Raw genomic sequence first — 16,805 nt, 5'->3', positions numbered from 1 at the left:
ATAGGCTATTTGTTCAGTCTTCAACTGATGAGACTCCCTACCGTTTCCAAATTCTTGCTACTAGAAAACTAGCTGCTAAATATCTTTTTCCTCTTTTTTTTTCGATTTCTTTGGGATTTAGGCCTAATTATTAGGCCTAACTTCCGGCAGTTAAGTAGCCCTCAAGGGATCTAAGGACCCCGAAACATTCTCAAGGGGGGGGGGGGAGAAAGTACCACGTGACCCCGCTCCCAGGTAATTTATGCTGACGCAACTGGAAGGGGAAAATGTGTGAAATTCATAAAAGCCCCAAAGTTTCCCCAGGTGCTCAACCAGCGATGTCCCCTAGGAGTGTACCCAGGTACCCGGCTGAGAACGCTCAGATGGTGGCAGGAGAGAGGGAGAGGGAGATGTGTGCGCGGAGGATGGGCCGGGGGTGGTGGGGGAAAGCTGGCCACACACACACCTGGCGCCTTCTGGAATCAAACCTTAATTAATTATTAAATGGGGCTCCCTGGGGAGACGGAGCCAGAAGCCGTAGCTGGGCGGGAAGGGGTGGGGTAGGGGAGGAAAGCTGCGGGCGCAGGTTAACCTCAACTCCCCGGGGATCGAAGAAGGCAGGACACGGGACCGTGCTGGGGGAAGAGGGCCCGGGGGGAGCTGCGTAGCGCGGGCTCCCGGGCCCCAGCTACGCGGAAGGGGGCGGGGCGGACCCCAAGATCAGGACCCCTCCCCCGCACTCCCTTCCCCCAGGATTAGCCCGGGTCTTGCTCCTGACCCTAATCGCGGAACACGAGCTTGCGTTCCCAGGCCCGGCGGAGCACGTAGGCCGGAGGGGGAAGGGGCTCCCAAGGCCGCGCTCGCTTCGCGGGCCCGCTCCGGGGGAGGGTGCCCGGACAAAAGGAGCTGGCGCCTTTAAGGCGGGGAGCCCGGGAGCCCGCGGGGAGGGGACTTCTGGATCCGGGGTAGAGGGCGGCTGCGCTGGACAGCCTGGGACGGGCGAGGACCAGGGTCCCGCGGCCCGGCGGCCGGATCTGCCCGGGAGGTGCCCAGCGCGGGGCCCCGCGCCGCGCTCGCTGCCCGCCTCCCGCAGGGAGCCCTCGGGGGCGGCCGGGCGGGGGCCGGCCGGCAGGGGAAGCCAGGTGAGGGGAGCGGCCACGGGGGCGCCCGGGGAGGAGAGGGCAGTGAGAGCCCCGAGATCCCGGCCCCAGTCCCCACCCGAGTCACACACCGCGACCTCTCCCTGTTCCTCGCGGGGCTGGGGGGGAGGGGAGGGGAGGGCGGGCGGATTAAAGAGAGGGGGGACAAAAGGATGGGATTGCAAAATGCATCGGGAGTCCGAGGAAGATGTGGGAGTGAGGTCAGAACATGGTTACCTCTTTTAACTAGAGCTCCTGGCTTTCCCAGGCCCAACTTCCCCATTCCTCCTCTCATCCCCGCCCTTCTCATCCCCTCTTCCTTGTCCCCTCACTCTTAGGACATCTCCTTGGGCCTAATCCGAAGTAGGGAATGGGAAGAGAAAGTGCTCCTTATGGGGAGGCGCCAGGTCTTCGGGCAATGTGCTAGGCTCAGGATCATTCCTGCGCTTCTGTCCTCTTATTAAAACAGATTTGAATTGCATTAAGGAAGCTGTGGGTATTTGGGGGCTGAGCCCTTGTAGGGGAAATGGAGCCAAGATGGGAATTCCAGTCTTAATAGGGATTTTCGTAGTCCCTTGTAGAATACAAGGAAAATGGCATTTAGGAACCCATATTCTACAATGGGAGTGGGGGGCGGAGCAGAAGGGGGTGGCATCAAAGGAACCCCACCTAGATGGGGTAATTTGTTATAAACTGTTTCTTAAGGGGTTAAAGACCCAGAAGTTCATACTCCCTTTGGCCAAGGGAAGAAAATCAAGGGAAGAGAATCAAAGGGAAGAAAATCAGATAACTCCTAATTATTTGAAGTTGTAGTGAAATATCAGCAAAGATGGAGTTATTGTCTCCCTGGAAACTATGGGAGGAAGTCTTACTTTTCTTTCTGACCATCCAGAATGTACTGTCATTTGTAAATGAAAAAAAATCAAAGCCTCTATAGAGCATGGAATAAAGGATCAGGCCACAGAGAAGAGATGAGCTGGGGGTGGAAGTAAGGCTTGGCCTCAGCCAGCAAAGCTGATGGGAAAATGGAATAGGAAGTAGCTTCCTAGTTATGGGAGTTGTAAAAGAAAAGACTCTCAAGCTTTCAGTGCCTGGAGCTAGGCCCCTTGAGAGGACGGAGGTCAGAGAGGACTTGGGAGTCAGGCCATGAGGAAAGTATGAAGTACTAAAGCTGTCAAATTCAGAGTGATAGGTACTGTGATTTAATGAAATGTTTAAGTGGGCAGTCTGGTATTGAGCTTGGTACAGCTCCCTCCCTCCCCCCAACACACACACACACACACACACACACACACACACACAGAGTTATCCAGGTAGTCACCTGGGAGGCATAGATTTATATAGTGTCTGCCTATATTAATGTACTAAACTAGAGGTGCCAGAATGATACTGTTTTATGGCTGAGTTTTGTGTGTGCTGAGTTTTGCACCCTTCTTTAGCTCATGATCCTATGCTACTGAGAAGGGCCTGAAAATGGGACCAGGAACAGGTCCTGGGGGATGGAATCTGGGATTGGAAAGAGAGCTGGGAGCTGGGGTAGAGAAAAGATAGTCAAGATCAGGATGTCAGGAAAGGAAAGTGGTCCTGCTCTGGCATCTGGCCTCAGGCAGCTGTGGAAACAGTCTGGCTGAACTAAATGGGGTAGAGTCCTGCTTATGACTCTTGATCATTCTTTATCTCTTGAAATTTATTGATAATTTTGGCTTGGTGGATTTGTTTTTGTGGATTTGGAGATCAAATGGTGTTGAAGAGCTAGGTCTTTGGTATTCTTTTCCAAATCTTGATGTCCCTTGCCACACATTCACCCTGTACCTCATTCTGGATCATAGTTAAGGTTCTAACTATCTTACAGGAAAGCTAGTTGGAGAAATCCCAGAATTTTGGGGGAGGGAGAGACAAAGGTTTGATTGTTTGATCACGTGATTAACTGGTAGGGCCAGTTGTTTTCAGGTGCCAACTTGAAGTGCCATTTAATAGCTTGTCTCAGTTTTCTTTTCCTTCCCTCACCCTAGCAGGAAGTATGACCCATCACATTTTTAATATAAGTAACTGTTTGTTACTTATATTAAGTAGGTACCCTGAAAGACTATGTACAATTTGAATTAATGCTTAGCATAGTGCCCTATTTGTAATAGATGTTCAATAAACATTTAGTAGTTATGGTGCTCCATTCAGAACCGGAACTTGACTGGAGGCAGGTTGAGAGTGTTGTATGAGAGAAAACTGGGGTCCACTTTTGACTCTTGGGGATCACTACAGAATCTTGGACAAATTACTTAAGTTTTTCTTATCTGTCAAATGGGGATTGCATCTGTCTTTGCTAATTTGATAAAAGTATTTTCTGCCAGTGGAATGTTGGGAAAGTCTAAGACACTGTACAAATGCAAGGGAATATTGTTATTAACTTTTAGTGATTTATTATTTATTTATTGTCCCTTTTCAGCCATCGAGAGTCTCTGGGTGATGGTCTGGAGTGAGGTTAATTGTTTGCCTCAAACAAATTTCTTTTGGGGTGGGCAGCACTAATACATGCACGTTTAAATCATGCTGGTCAGCTATTTGGGGCGTGTTTTCAATTTTGTACCTCTTTCCTTCTTTGCAGTATGTCTTGGTTTAGTGGTGTCCTGGTGCCAAAGGTAGATGAGCGGAAGATGGCATGGGGTGAACGAAATGGACAGAAGCGCCCACACCGAGGAAGCAGGGGCAGTGGCTTTTGTGGTGCCCACTACATGAGCTGCCTCCAGGATGCTGAGCCACCAAGCCCCACTCTTCCAGCCCCTCCACGGTGTCTGTGGCAGGATGATGCCTATTCCCCAAAGGGGGGCCAAATTGGAGGGAAGGAACTAGGGCTGAGGAGTGTGGCCCTGGACTTGGAGGACAATGAGACAGCAACACTCAGTGGGATGCCTGGAAGTGCAAGTTCTTGTTGGCAACATCTGGCAAGAGTGTTTCAATCAAAACAGTTTCGATCAGCTAAACTGGAACGGCTCTACCAACGCTATTTCTTCCAAATGAACCAGAGTAGCTTGACCTTGCTAATGGGGGTGCTGGTGCTATTGACAGCTGTCCTTCTGGCTTTCCACGCTGCCCCTGCTCACCCTCACCCTGCCTATGTGGCACTCCTGGCTGGGGCTGCTGCTCTCTTTGTGGCCTTGATGGTGGTATGTAACCGTCCTGGATTTCACCAGGATTCCATGTGGGTGGTGAGCTACGTAGTGCTGGCTGTTCTGGCTGCTGTGCAGGTGGGCATGGCTTTGGTGGCTTCTCCTCAAAGTGCCTCAGCTGGGCTGTGGTGCCCGGTGTTCTTTGTTTACATCACTTATACCCTGTTACCTGTCCGAATGAGGGCAGCTGTGCTGAATGGCCTGGGACTCTCAGTTCTCCACCTGCTTGTCACCTGGCAGCTCAACAAAGGTGACACCTTCCTCTGGAAGCAGGTAGGTAGGAAAGGAGATAGATACTAGGTGTGATGAAAATCAGGGAAAGGGAGGGAGAGGAATCTAGAATCTGGGGGTAGTGGCTATCTGGTCAAAGATTATGTTTTAAAAGGAGGATTTTAGGGTAAATATATGGTTGCTGTAGTGGAAGTGGTACTAAAAGCTGCCTTTTGGGAGTAAGAAAAAAGCATCTATGCTAAAGAAGTTAGATTTGGTTAAAGATGTGTGGAAACAAGGTACCACTGTTTGGATTCCCACCGAACAATGAAAGGTTGCTGATGGAGAAGCTATAGATTCTTCACTTAATGGCTCAGAAATCTATCTTTCAATCTAATGAAAGAAGGTGTCATAAAGGGTTCATCTTCACAGTGAAGAGAAACCTTTATAATAGAAGAGTTAAATGGGCAGTGTTGGAGTGTGACCACTGACCACTGGCATTGCTGGCCAAATATTGATATCAAAACTGTAGATTGGTGGTGCTTGCATGATTAAAGAATAATCTTAAAAAGAGAGTGAAGGTGTTGCTTGTCCCTAGAGGATGGAGTAAAGTTAGTCCTATGTTAGGGGCCTTGTTGAGGCCTACCCTCCTACTTCTTCCTTCCCTGGGGAAATATTCAGCTTCCATCCCCTGGCGGGTAACCTGTTTCTAGAACCCAACCTTGTGCTGAAGAAGACTAGGAACATCAAATCCTGGCCTACCATTTTACTCTAGCAGCTATTAGGTTGTAAAACACTCAGCACAGCACCTTGTACATAGTAGGAAACTCGTAAATACTTGTTCCCTTCTTCCTTTCCTCTCTGTCTTGAGCAGGGGGGGAAATAGATCTTTCTATTTCTGTGCTGCTTAACTCTGGGAGCAGGACTTGATACCCCAGAGTGACATGGTCATTTGCTTGGCAATGTTTGTCTTCTTATTCAAGGAAGTGGACAGAGAAAATATACGTGGGCAAAGGCACAGATTAGCACCAAGAGAGAGATGGTCTATAGAGGCTTTTAAGCCCTTTCAAACAATAGCTGCCTGACCAGGTTTTTTCCTCCTGCCTTTTCTTCCATTCCTCAGTTCTTTTGAGAGAGAATAAGCCAAAGGACGATGTCCAGGTACTTTTCCTCACTAGCTCTTCCTCCAGGAAGCTTTTTCTGCCGTCCTCTGGAATCTAAGAGTCTTACCTGGGCACTAAGGGGTGCATTAGAGTGCTTCACACTTTCTAGAGAGAGTAGTTATCTGGGGCTCTCAGGATGAGGAACTGGGCATTTTGGCTTGCTGCCTTTGGCCCGCCCAGCTGTAGTACCCAGAACAGAATGTACCTTATTGAAATAATTTTATCACTGGTCCCTTGTGGAACACGTGCCCTCTAGGCATATTTGGAGCTCTTAAAGGGCCAAAGACCACCAACACTCTCAATAATCCTCAGTTTTCTGCTGTAAGAGAATAAGCTAGATCATTCAGACCACTGGTATCCTTCTGGAAAGGAGCTCAGCAAAGATGCTTCCCCTTTCCTCCACTCCCCCTTACCTCTAATGTAGGCGTCTTTTCTCTGATGGCATGGTGCCTAGAAGCTGGCCGAATGCCCTACTGAGGAATACAGCTTCACAAAGGGCAAGGCTGTGCCAGGGCTGCCTGCCTCTCCTTGGGCATACTATTGCTGCCTCACCCAGTGGGTCCCAGGTACATTCTCGAGAAGGGTGGGGGAAGCTCCCTTTGCCCCTGCCAAACTCTATATTCTGGAGCTATCCTCAATCTTTGCCTGAGCTCAAAAGCTTCTAATTCTAGTTGGATCCATGGGCCCTTGAGAAGTGCCCTATTGTTTCCCTTCAAGCTCTAGAATTCTGAACCTCTATTTCTCTATATGCAAAAAGAGGGTTATAAACTTACTACCCACTTTATGGATTTATTTATGAAGACAGTAGGAGCTACTTAATATTGTTAATAAAAATATCCCCTGGCATTAACAATCTTTTCCTTGCTAGTAGCAGGAAAAGCAGTGAAAGTTGTGAGGGATGAAGCCCTGGCCTAGTATCTCACTCTGACATTTACATTGTATACACAGTCATATAGTCATCCTTGAGCTGACACATGCACATACCACACACTTATAATCTGACAGCTAATCCAGTCTCACACTATCAGTTTTTCTCACAATCAGATATACACACAGAGTTATTTCAGTCTCCCATTACCCCCTCCCCTCACTGTGACTCACATTTTCCTCTCTGGTTCCCCGGGGCCAGGAAGGGAAGTTGCTTAGTTTGCCTCTCCTCCCCCTCTCTCCCCTCCCCCCCCCATCTTTCCCCGAGCATAGGTTATTCTTAGAAACCCCTAGAGAGATATTATAACCCCCTATCCCCCAGCCTCCCCTTCCCCTCCCTGTGGGAGGAAGGTCTGATCCCAGCCTTGGCATGTGTGAAGTAGCAAAGAGAAGGGTAGCTGAAAGAAGAATAATGTTAGAGCTGGAAGGGATCTTGGTTTTGTTCACTCCCCTTTTACATATAAAGACACTCAGGCCCCCAAAAGGTTAAGTGATTTGTCTAATGTCATATAGTATTAGTGGCAGGGCCAATACTAGAACTTCTTATTCTTGATCCAGGTTAGATTCTTTCTCATGCTTTCAGAATCATATGCCCTGCCCTGTAACCAATTCTGGGGCATTGTTGAAAGTTAAAAGTTTATTTGTACTCCCAACAGTACTGAGGTCCACATAGTTTGAACCTCCTCCACCTCTCCCTTTCAATCTTGCCCAATTCTATGCTAAACATTTCTAAAGCAAGAAAGATCCTGATGAGTTCAGTCCAAGTACAATAAAAATGATCAGAATTAGCCTGGTACTAGTATTTTCACCCCCTACACCAAAGAAAGAAAGTTCTACTAGTAACTTTGTCACCCCTAAGTAGGGACCTGTGGGAAAGAGGTCTTTCTCTATTGTCAGGTCTCTGCCAGTATACCGGACTCTGTTGCTTTATCCTAGTATTAAGTTTGTCTTTGGCCTTAGAAGGCTTGAGATAGCTGGGAACTGGAGAGGGGAAAAGAGTGAGGAAAAGAATTAAAGACAATTAAGAAGATAGTCTGGTCTTAGAACATTTGGTGGGCCTTAGGAAATGTCCAGTCCATGATCACTGAAATTGGTTGGTGAGACAGGGAGAGATGGAACTAATCTAGTCCTTTGAGGAATGAATGGAGAATAGCATAGAAAAAAAGAGGTGGTTAGGCATTCTGGGCAAGAGATCCTGTTTTTTTCCCCTAATGTTGATAAGAAGTAAGATTTCTGAGCTAAGCTGGTTTTCAAAATCTGTGAGAGTAAGGGATCTAAGCTTCCCTGCTCCCCTCAGCTCAGTGCCAACGTGCTCCTGTTCCTCTGTACCAATATCATTGGCATATGCACGCACTATCCAGCTGAAGTGTCTCAACGTCAGGCCTTCCAGGAGACTCGAGGCTACATCCAGGCCCGGCTACACCTTCAGCATGAGAACCGGCAGCAGGTAGAGACTGGGAAGAGTGAAGGCTGCTGGGGGTTGGGGGTTGGGTGATCCCCTGATCAAATTTTTTTCTGCCCCTTCCCCCAAGTACTTTGGGGATGAGAAAGAGAAGAGTGGGATAAGAGTCTTAGAATCAAGAGGATTGAAAATTGGTTTGAAGGATGGAGGGAAAAGTATAGTGGGATCAGGAAAATGCTTCATGTGGGAGATTGAGTGATCCAGATGAGGTATCAGATGGTTATAGAAGGGTCTGGGGAAGGACATAATTGGGTATTGTGTGTTTGGGGAAGAATTATAGTTGGGGTCCTTGGCCTAGGAGCGACTACTGCTCTCAGTCTTGCCCCAGCATGTTGCCTTGGAGATGAAAGAGGACATAAACACCAAGAAAGAGGACATGATGTTTCATAAGATCTATATCCAGAAGCATGATAATGTCAGGTAAGGTTAAAGGAGGGGCAAAGGTAAGGGTCAGTTTTAAGGGATTTGGTGGGTTCAGAGGAGCAGTGGGATGAGTGAGCCATCACGGAACTTGGCCCCTCATTCAACTGCTGACACCTCCCCTCAGCATCCTGTTTGCTGACATCGAGGGCTTCACCAGCCTGGCCTCCCAGTGTACTGCACAGGAATTGGTCATGACCCTTAATGAGCTCTTCGCCCGATTTGATAAACTAGCTGCGGTGAGGGTACTTTCTGGGCATGGGCTGGGTTTTGGGTGCCACTTGGTCTATTGGGGGCTATAACTTGACCATGAGAAGGTATATGTTCACTGTCGTGAAAAGTATAATTCCTAAGTTTGGGTCACTGGACTAATTTAGAAGGGAAGCACTTAGTTTAGACATAAGTGGACTAGACAGATTGGGTGGTGTAGATGGTGTCCCAAGCCATCATGAACTTCTTCCCATTTCCCTTCCACCAGGAAAATCACTGCCTACGGATCAAGATCTTGGGGGACTGTTACTATTGTGTCTCTGGATTACCAGAGGCCCGTGCTGACCATGCCCACTGCTGCGTGGAAATGGGTGTGGACATGATCGAGGCTATCTCGTGAGAAATTGCCCCTTCCTTAGGTTCTCCTTATGTCATTGCCCAGGCCTAAGCTTTTCCCCTTTCCCTATCTCTAGGGCACTTCCACCTATCCATCCTGAATGCTCTGTCCTAAGTATCATCTTTTTCTCACCCCTAATTCTTCCTAAGTTTTATGCCTTGCATGCCTATAAAGATTATGATCTACAGTTAGCTCCTAAGCCGAATATGGGGTGCTGGATTGGAAAGTCTCTTATATATCACATGCACGCAGCAGTCTGAATGCACATTGTCTTATCGTTACTTTTATTCTGCCTTGCCTAGATTTATCTTCCCATGGGACAGGCTAATCCTATTCTTGTCATACATGCATGAAGCATAGTCAGAGAACATATTCAAATTTGTGTAAGCTCCCAAAATTAGCGTGTATGCATCCTCCCAGCTTCTGCTGCTTTCCTAGCCTGACCTTGTTCCTGACAGTTGTGGATATTAGGAGTAGAGGGTGGATGGAAAAACAGTTTGGTTCTCTCCATCTCATTCTTCTGTCAGGAGCAGATCAAGCAAGGCTCTTCCATAAAGCTGGCCATTCACCCAGAAAGCTAAGTTATTTCTCACCATATCCGCAGGTTGGTGCGGGAGGTCACAGGTGTGAATGTGAATATGCGTGTGGGTATCCACAGTGGTCGTGTACACTGTGGTGTTCTAGGCCTTCGGAAATGGCAGTTTGATGTCTGGTCCAATGATGTTACCTTGGCAAATCACATGGAGGCTGGAGGCCGGGCAGGGTAAGTATGGACGTGGGAGAGGAGGGACTATATGAACAGGTTGGATCTGAATGAAGGGAGAGCACACTGGGGCCAGAGCCTGTACAAAAGGAGTGGGAATACTAGATTTAATGGAAAAGTCAAGACTAGGGAACTTGCATGAAGCTGAAGTCTTCATTCCCATTTCTTTTCTCTCCCTCTTTCCCCAAGCCGGATCCACATTACCAGGGCTACTCTGCAATATCTAAATGGTGACTATGAAGTAGAGCCTGGCAGGGGTGGTGAGCGGAACGCCTATCTCAAAGAGCAGCAGATTGAGACCTTCCTGATTCTGGGGGCCAGTCAAAAACGGGTCAGGGACTGGTTGGGCTTGGGAGAGGGGATTAGGGAGATTTGGGAGGTCAAGGGTTTAGGGAGGTGGCATGATGGAGAGAGAAAAGGACAGAGGTGAAATTGGGGAGGGGAGATGCAGGGGGGATCATTTATTTTACTCTGATTTTGTGTGTACCCTGCCTCTGGCACAGAAGGAGGAAAAAGCCATGTTGGCAAAGCTACAACGGACTCGAGCTAACTCCAATGAGGGACTGATGCCACGTTGGGTGCCAGATCGTTCCTTTTCTCGAACCAAGGACTCTAAGGCTTTCCGCCAGATGGTGAGGAATATGGGGTCTGCTATTTTAGCCCCAACACGTTCAGTATCTCACCCCCTCCCCGCCCCAGCCCTATTAGCTTTTTTCCTTGGTCTCAAGGCCCAAATGACTGCCCAAGGGTTCCTGTGTCTTCTATAGAGCTGATGCTTGGGTGTAACTTAAGAAAGGGGGAGTGATTATTTCATCCTTGGAAATGAGAGCCATAGAGATGAAGTCTCTCCTGAATTAGTGGTAGCAAAGCTCACATAATGGGAGAAATGGGGGAACAATAGTCAAGATTAAGATAAAATTTGAAGGGAATAAAGTTTGCCCTCTTCACTCACCTTTTGCCCCTCTCTTCAGGGCATCGATGATTCAAGTAAAGACAAGTAAGTGAAGATCAAGACCTGGGATTGGAGGGCTTGGGTTGTATGCTGCATAGAGTATATGGTTAGGGCACTTGGGGACCACTTCCCTTGAAAAGGGTGGGAATTGAGCTTCTCCCCTTCTTTTGTAAGCCCCAGGCTTATTGGGAACTTAGGCACACATCATGCTTTAGTAGTGATTTTTCTATTCCCCTGTAATACACATTTCCTATATCTAATAGTCGTGGTGCCCAGGAAGCCCTGAACCCAGAGGATGAGGTGGATGAATTCCTGGGTCGTGCCATTGATGCCCGAAGTATTGATCAGTTGCGCAAAGACCATGTACGTCGATTCCTTCTCACCTTTCAGACGCCAGAACTTGAAAAGAAGGTAAGGAAACTGGACACAGGGATTTGGGATTCAGGAGAAACTTGAAAGGGAGGGAAGAATTATGATAAGAGCTAGTATAACAAGCTTGAGACTAGCTATGGCACTTTATGAAACTCATCAGAAAAAGGCAACTCCACTGGCTTCTACAATAAGATTTAGGAACTCCGCTGAAAGAAAAAACAACAATAAAAAGAGAGATCCAACAGCTACATAGTGAGTTATGTGTTCCCCTGGGACTAGGGACAGATAATTGAAGCATCTCCTATGACACATATTGTCCTGCAGTAGAGGTGAGAGGGAGTAAAGTCTATAGCAAGGGCTCCCTCTATGGAATAGGTAAAGAAGAGTCTGAGCTGCTTTTGTAGTTGCTGCCACACTTTTGTACCATGCCTTCCATGTCCCATCCTCCTCAAGAGTAGAGAGGATGATGCTGAGCTACCTGTATTGCTGTGGTCATCACTACAGACATCAAGTAAATCATTTTCTCTTACAGTTAGGACAGAAGGAGATTAAGGGAGTTACCCTGAATATTGGAATAGAAAGCAAGTATAGGGTGGGGTTTCCAAAGAACCCTCAGCAATACCCTATAGAGGCAACAGATAACTTGCAAGTTAATTTCCTCACAAGAGATGATAGGAGAACATAATCTTTTGTTTCCTCTGTTACTACCTACTCCAGTGCTGGAGAGGGACTAGCCTAACTATAGAACTGTTTCCCTCTCCAGACATTGTATAAAAAGAAGAAAAACCCCCATAGAAATAAGAAGGAGGTGGACAAGAAGGTGATAGATAATGAACAAGTCAAAGAAAAACTCTGGATAATGAAATTTCACAATATTATTATACTAAACTATTACAGGGATGTAAGCTGATTCATTATCAGAAGTGATAGAAATAAGTGTAAAATAAGGTAAATAAAATAAGATAACAATTGAAAAAAAATAACAAAGCATCAAAAAATATCTCTAAAAATGCAAGGCCAAATAAGACCTTGTTAAAAGTTAAAAGCTTCCATGAAAGCAGCAAAAAATCAAGTCATCAAGCATGTATTAAGTACTATGTGCCAGGCATTGTGCAAAGAAAAGAAAGGTAAAAAATAGTACCTACCCTCAAGGAGCTCATAATAGGGGAGAAAACATGCAAATGAATACATACAAATAAGGTGCAAACGGACTAATTTGAAAATTCTTATAGAAGGTAGGCACTAGCATTAAGAGCTATTTGGGAAAAGGTTCTTAGGGGAAATGGATTTTAGCTGGGAGTTGAAAGAAGGAAGTTTAAATAAGCTACTAGGTAGGGATGAGAAGGGAGTTTTCCATTTATCTATTTTGCCACCCAATTGCTAAGGAGAGACATGAAGCAGGAGAACAAATCAGACTTAATGTAAGAGTTGATACCAAGATATTGAAAGTGTTAGAGGAGAGAAAAGGACATACACAAAAGATGTTCCAAAGGTAGAGTCGATGAGATGGGCAAATGACTTGATATGTTTAGTGTGGGAGATGAGAGAGAACAGAAGAAGATATCCAAGTTATGAGGTTGGCAATTAGAAGGTAGTGATGCCTTTGAAAACAATAAGGAATTAGGAAGAATTCTAATACTAAGATCTGAAAAAGTTTGAAAAAATTCCATAATTGAAAAGACTAGGAAGAGCTTTGGATTAGCTAAGCACTGTTTTCAACAAAAATAATAGGGAACATTAAACTTGTAATCAATAGTTAATAACTCAAAACTATATACATTTTTTAAAAATAGGAACCAGTTAGAATTTTAGATAAGTGTTTTGCAGTTAGTAAGAGAAGTTATAGTAATAACTATTTATTCAATAATGTTTAGTTCATATAGCCTGAAAAACATATGAAAGTAATTTTTAAAAATAATAATAGCTTTTTATTTTTCAAAATATATGCAAAAATAGTTTTCAACATTCATCCATGCAAAACCTTGTGTTTCAAAGTTTTCTTCCTCCTTTCCCATGTCCTCCCTCCCCTAGATAGCTAGTAATCCAATATAGGTTAAACATGTGCAATTCTTCTAAACCTATTTCTACATTTATCATGCTGCACAAGAAAATCAGATCCAAGAGGGGGGGGGGAAATGAAAAAAATAAGCAAGCAACAACAACAAAAAAAGGTGAAAATATCATCTTGTGATCCACATTCAGTCCCCACAATCCTCTATCTGGATGCAGATGGCTCTCTCCATCACAAGCCTATTGGAATTGGCCTGAATCACCTCATTGTTGAAAAGAGCCAAGTATATCACAATTGATCACATAATTTTGCTGTGTACAATGTTCTCTTGGTTCTACACAATAAAGTTAGCATCAATTCATGTAAGTCTCTCCAGGCCTTTCTGAAATCATCCTGCTGATCATTTCCTTTATTATTTATTTGTTTTTTTAAATTTTTTTTTTTTTTTTTTTTTTTTGGCTGAGACAATTGGGGTTAAGTAACTTTCCCAGGGTCACACAGCTAGGAAGTGTGAAGTGTCTGAGGCCAAATTTGAATTCAGGTTCTCTTAATTTCAGGGTTAGTGCTCTATTCACTGTGCCACCTAGCTGCCCCCCTTTTTTATTTTAATTTTTTTAATTTTACACTTTTTTCCTGCTGATCATTTCTTACAGAAAAATAATATTCCACTACATTCATATTTTCCCATAACTTATGAAGCCATTCCTCAACTGATGGATGTCCACTCAGTTTCCAATTTCTTACCATTACAAAAATGGCTGCTACAAATAGTGAAATTAATTTTTAAATCTTTAAAAATTATGTCAAAAACAAATTCTCTGTATGTGACAGTGAAGTATTAATTGGAGTGGTGAAGTTTCACAGAATGCTTATACAAAACAAAACACCTGACTCAAATTTTTTTTTTTATGAATTTTTCTAGACCTTCAAAGAAAAGAAATTTAATTCCTGTGCTAATTAGGCTAGTCTTACATGTAAAGGAAGAGAAAATGTTACCTAGTTCTCTTAATGAGATAAATATTGGAAAAGCAGTACTAGTATATTGCAGTATTATTAATGTATATGTAGAATTTAAGAATTTGGATAGCTGGATATCTCAATTCCATTCCATACATTAGTAGACATCATAAGACTAATTCTCACTTATATACTACTTTAAAATTTTAAAATATTTTATGTATCTTTTTTATTGTTACAACAACCCTTTAAGGCTGGTGTTCTTATTCTGATTTTACAGCTGAGAATACTGAATACATATATGTGTATTATTAGCAAATAAGAATAAAATTTTATTTTAAAATTTTTCATCAGTGTTTGTACCAGAAAAACAATGGTGGGTCAATGTAAAGAAAACGATTAACATACCACATCAATGAGAAAATATAGTATATTAAGATAATGAACAATAACAAAAAAGTTTCAGAAAAGTAGCATCTATACAAGTTTTAAAATAAACACTAAAAGAATAGGAAAGGAATCATTTTTCCTCAGTATTCAAAGTATCTTCTTGAAACTTGGGGTTTATATATGCATTACCAGAACATAAAAAGTATGCACACTATTTAAAGTCCTTATTTTCATTATTTATGGTGGGCATGGTGCTAGAAATCAAAATTACAAGAAAAAATAAATTAGAGGGGTTAATATAAGAAATGAACAGATCAAAAAAGTATTTTATGGGAGTCTCAACAACAAAAATAGATTTAAAGTCAGCAGAGATTCAGGATATAAAGTAAATGCATAAAGATCTTGGTGTTTTTATAAAGACCAGCAAAGCTTATTTTAAAAGGATCCCATTAAATAGTTTTGCTGATTACTTTTTAACATCACCTTCATGTCCATACTTATCCCATTCCTGCCAGAGAGCCAGTCCTCATAACATAGAATATAAAAAGTAATGGTGAAAAAAGTAGTTCAATAAAACTAACCAATACTTTAAGCAGCTTTGACAAGTTTTACACCAATAGTCCCAAATTTCTGCAATGGAAGGAGAGAGTTGCATTTTCTCTTTTTTGAGGGAGGAACAAGATTATTACAGTTAATACAGGAGAACTTTTTAACAACAAAACACATTAATTTAAATTTAAATTAACTTGCCTGGGACGTAACTAAGTAAAAACTGTATGACACAAATAAAGGTTTAATAACAAGAAGAAAATACAATGTGTTCATAGATAAGTCAGATTGGAATCATAAGTCGTTAAGTTCCATAGTGCCTGGCACATAGTTAAATACTTCATAAATACTTGTTTCCTTTCTTTAATTATAGATGTAAGGCAGGATCACTGCATTCTTTAAATAGAGCTAGATAAAAGCATAACAAAAATATAGAAAAACAAATAGGCAAGACAATTTGAGGGAAAGAAAGTGGATAAAGATGTACTTGTCCTTTTCAGAGCTTAAAGCAGTTATCAAAAATTCCCTGGCAATAGGCAAATTGGAAGTATAGAATAAGGGCTACAAAAATAATTGTATTATTTGAGCCAGAAATTTTATTTTCTAAAATATACCCTAAAAATGTAATCAATAATGAACACACTCTCCTTTTGATTTAACACATATCAATATTTATAAACTGAAGGAACTAGAAAAAAGCTATGTGTATGAAGTTCAGTGAATGACTCAATAGACTGATGTGCCACTGTCATGAAACATTGTAGTACTATTTAAAAGTACACAAATTTAGAAAGACTTCTTTGAAGTATGTGAAACTAGAGAAACAATATACACACTGAAGGAAGAACAAATACAAATATAGGGGTGCATGAACAAAAGAACATAATACATAAAAACTAATTAAGTTGCTCTAGACATTTTGTTTAAATAATTGTAAATGCAGATTTGACTACAATTATTTTAAATTCTAACAAGTTAGGTAACAAATTATTGAAATTACAAGAATAACTGTCTGAGTTGAGAATATGAGGTTGGTGAGAGTGAGATGGAAATGTGGCTGTAGGAAACATCTCTTCCTGCTGTTCCATGTTGATGTTGAGTTCGGTTTTTTCTCCTGCTTGACCTCCTTAGTATTCCCGGAAGGTGGATGCCCGTTTTGGGGGTTATGTGGCCTGCATGCTGCTAGTCTTCTGTTTCGTCTGCTTCATCCAGCTTTTTGTCGTCCCACAGTAAGAAATATTCTGTGCCCCAAATCTTGTCCCTTTGCCCTTTCTTGGCTTCTAACTTGTTTCCCCAATCCCTGTTCTGAACTTTCCTCATTTCATTAATTCCAAAAACATCCCTTCCCCTCTTAGGCCTTTTACAGAGTAGGTTTATGCCTTTGTGGCCAGACATTTGGATCCCATATGTTAACACCATCTATCCCTTATTTCCCTTTTAAATTTTTTAATTAAACATTATTTTCTTTTCCTTATCTTCCCCCAGTGGACAAAAAAAGGGAAATAAATATGTATAGTTAAGTAGAACAAATTCCCATATTTGTCATATCCAGAAATGTGTGCCTCATTTGTGTATTTAGTTCATCCTCTGTCAGGATGTGGGTAATATGTTTAATTATCAGGTCTCTTGAATCATGGTTAGTCATTTAATTAATCATGGTTCTTAGATCTTTTAAAATTGTTTTTATAGTGTTATTTTTATGGTGTTAATTGGTTTAATTCTGTTCCTTTTCTTTTTTGT

General features: G+C 43.1%; 1 protein-coding gene across 6 annotated transcripts in view; it reads left to right on the top strand.

Annotated features, from left to right (window-relative positions):
* The first annotated feature begins 242 nt into the window (after positions 1-242).
* ADCY6 (adenylate cyclase 6) overlaps positions 243-16,805 on the top strand; it is a 33,502-nt gene continuing 16,939 nt past the window's right edge. For 4 of the 6 annotated variants that reach the window (XM_031938009.1, XM_031938006.1, XM_031938008.1 and 1 more), the window contains exons 1-12: positions 243-340; positions 3,721-4,555; positions 7,880-8,029; positions 8,343-8,464; positions 8,592-8,703; positions 8,943-9,070; positions 9,676-9,834; positions 10,024-10,165; positions 10,338-10,466; positions 10,806-10,831; positions 11,050-11,197; positions 16,197-16,294. In XM_031938009.1, the coding sequence (XP_031793869.1) occupies positions 267-340; positions 3,721-4,555; positions 7,880-8,029; positions 8,343-8,464; positions 8,592-8,703; positions 8,943-9,070; positions 9,676-9,834; positions 10,024-10,165; positions 10,338-10,466; positions 10,806-10,831; positions 11,050-11,197; positions 16,197-16,294 (2,123 nt within the window). In that variant the 5' untranslated portion in view covers positions 243-266. Of the gene's footprint in view, positions 341-608; positions 1,122-3,720; positions 4,556-7,879; positions 8,030-8,342; positions 8,465-8,591; positions 8,704-8,942; positions 9,071-9,675; positions 9,835-10,023; positions 10,166-10,337; positions 10,467-10,805; positions 10,832-11,049; positions 11,198-16,196; positions 16,295-16,805 lie in introns of those variants that run through there. The other 2 variants (XM_031938007.1, XM_031938010.1) reach the window with 2 other exon arrangements.

Source organism: Sarcophilus harrisii, chromosome 5 (genome assembly GCF_902635505.1).
Source record: "Sarcophilus harrisii chromosome 5, mSarHar1.11, whole genome shotgun sequence".
In the NCBI taxonomy this organism is placed as follows: Eukaryota; Metazoa; Chordata; class Mammalia; order Dasyuromorphia; family Dasyuridae; genus Sarcophilus; species Sarcophilus harrisii.
Note: the sequence above shows the minus strand (reverse complement) of the source record. Positions and strands in the feature narration are given on the sequence as shown.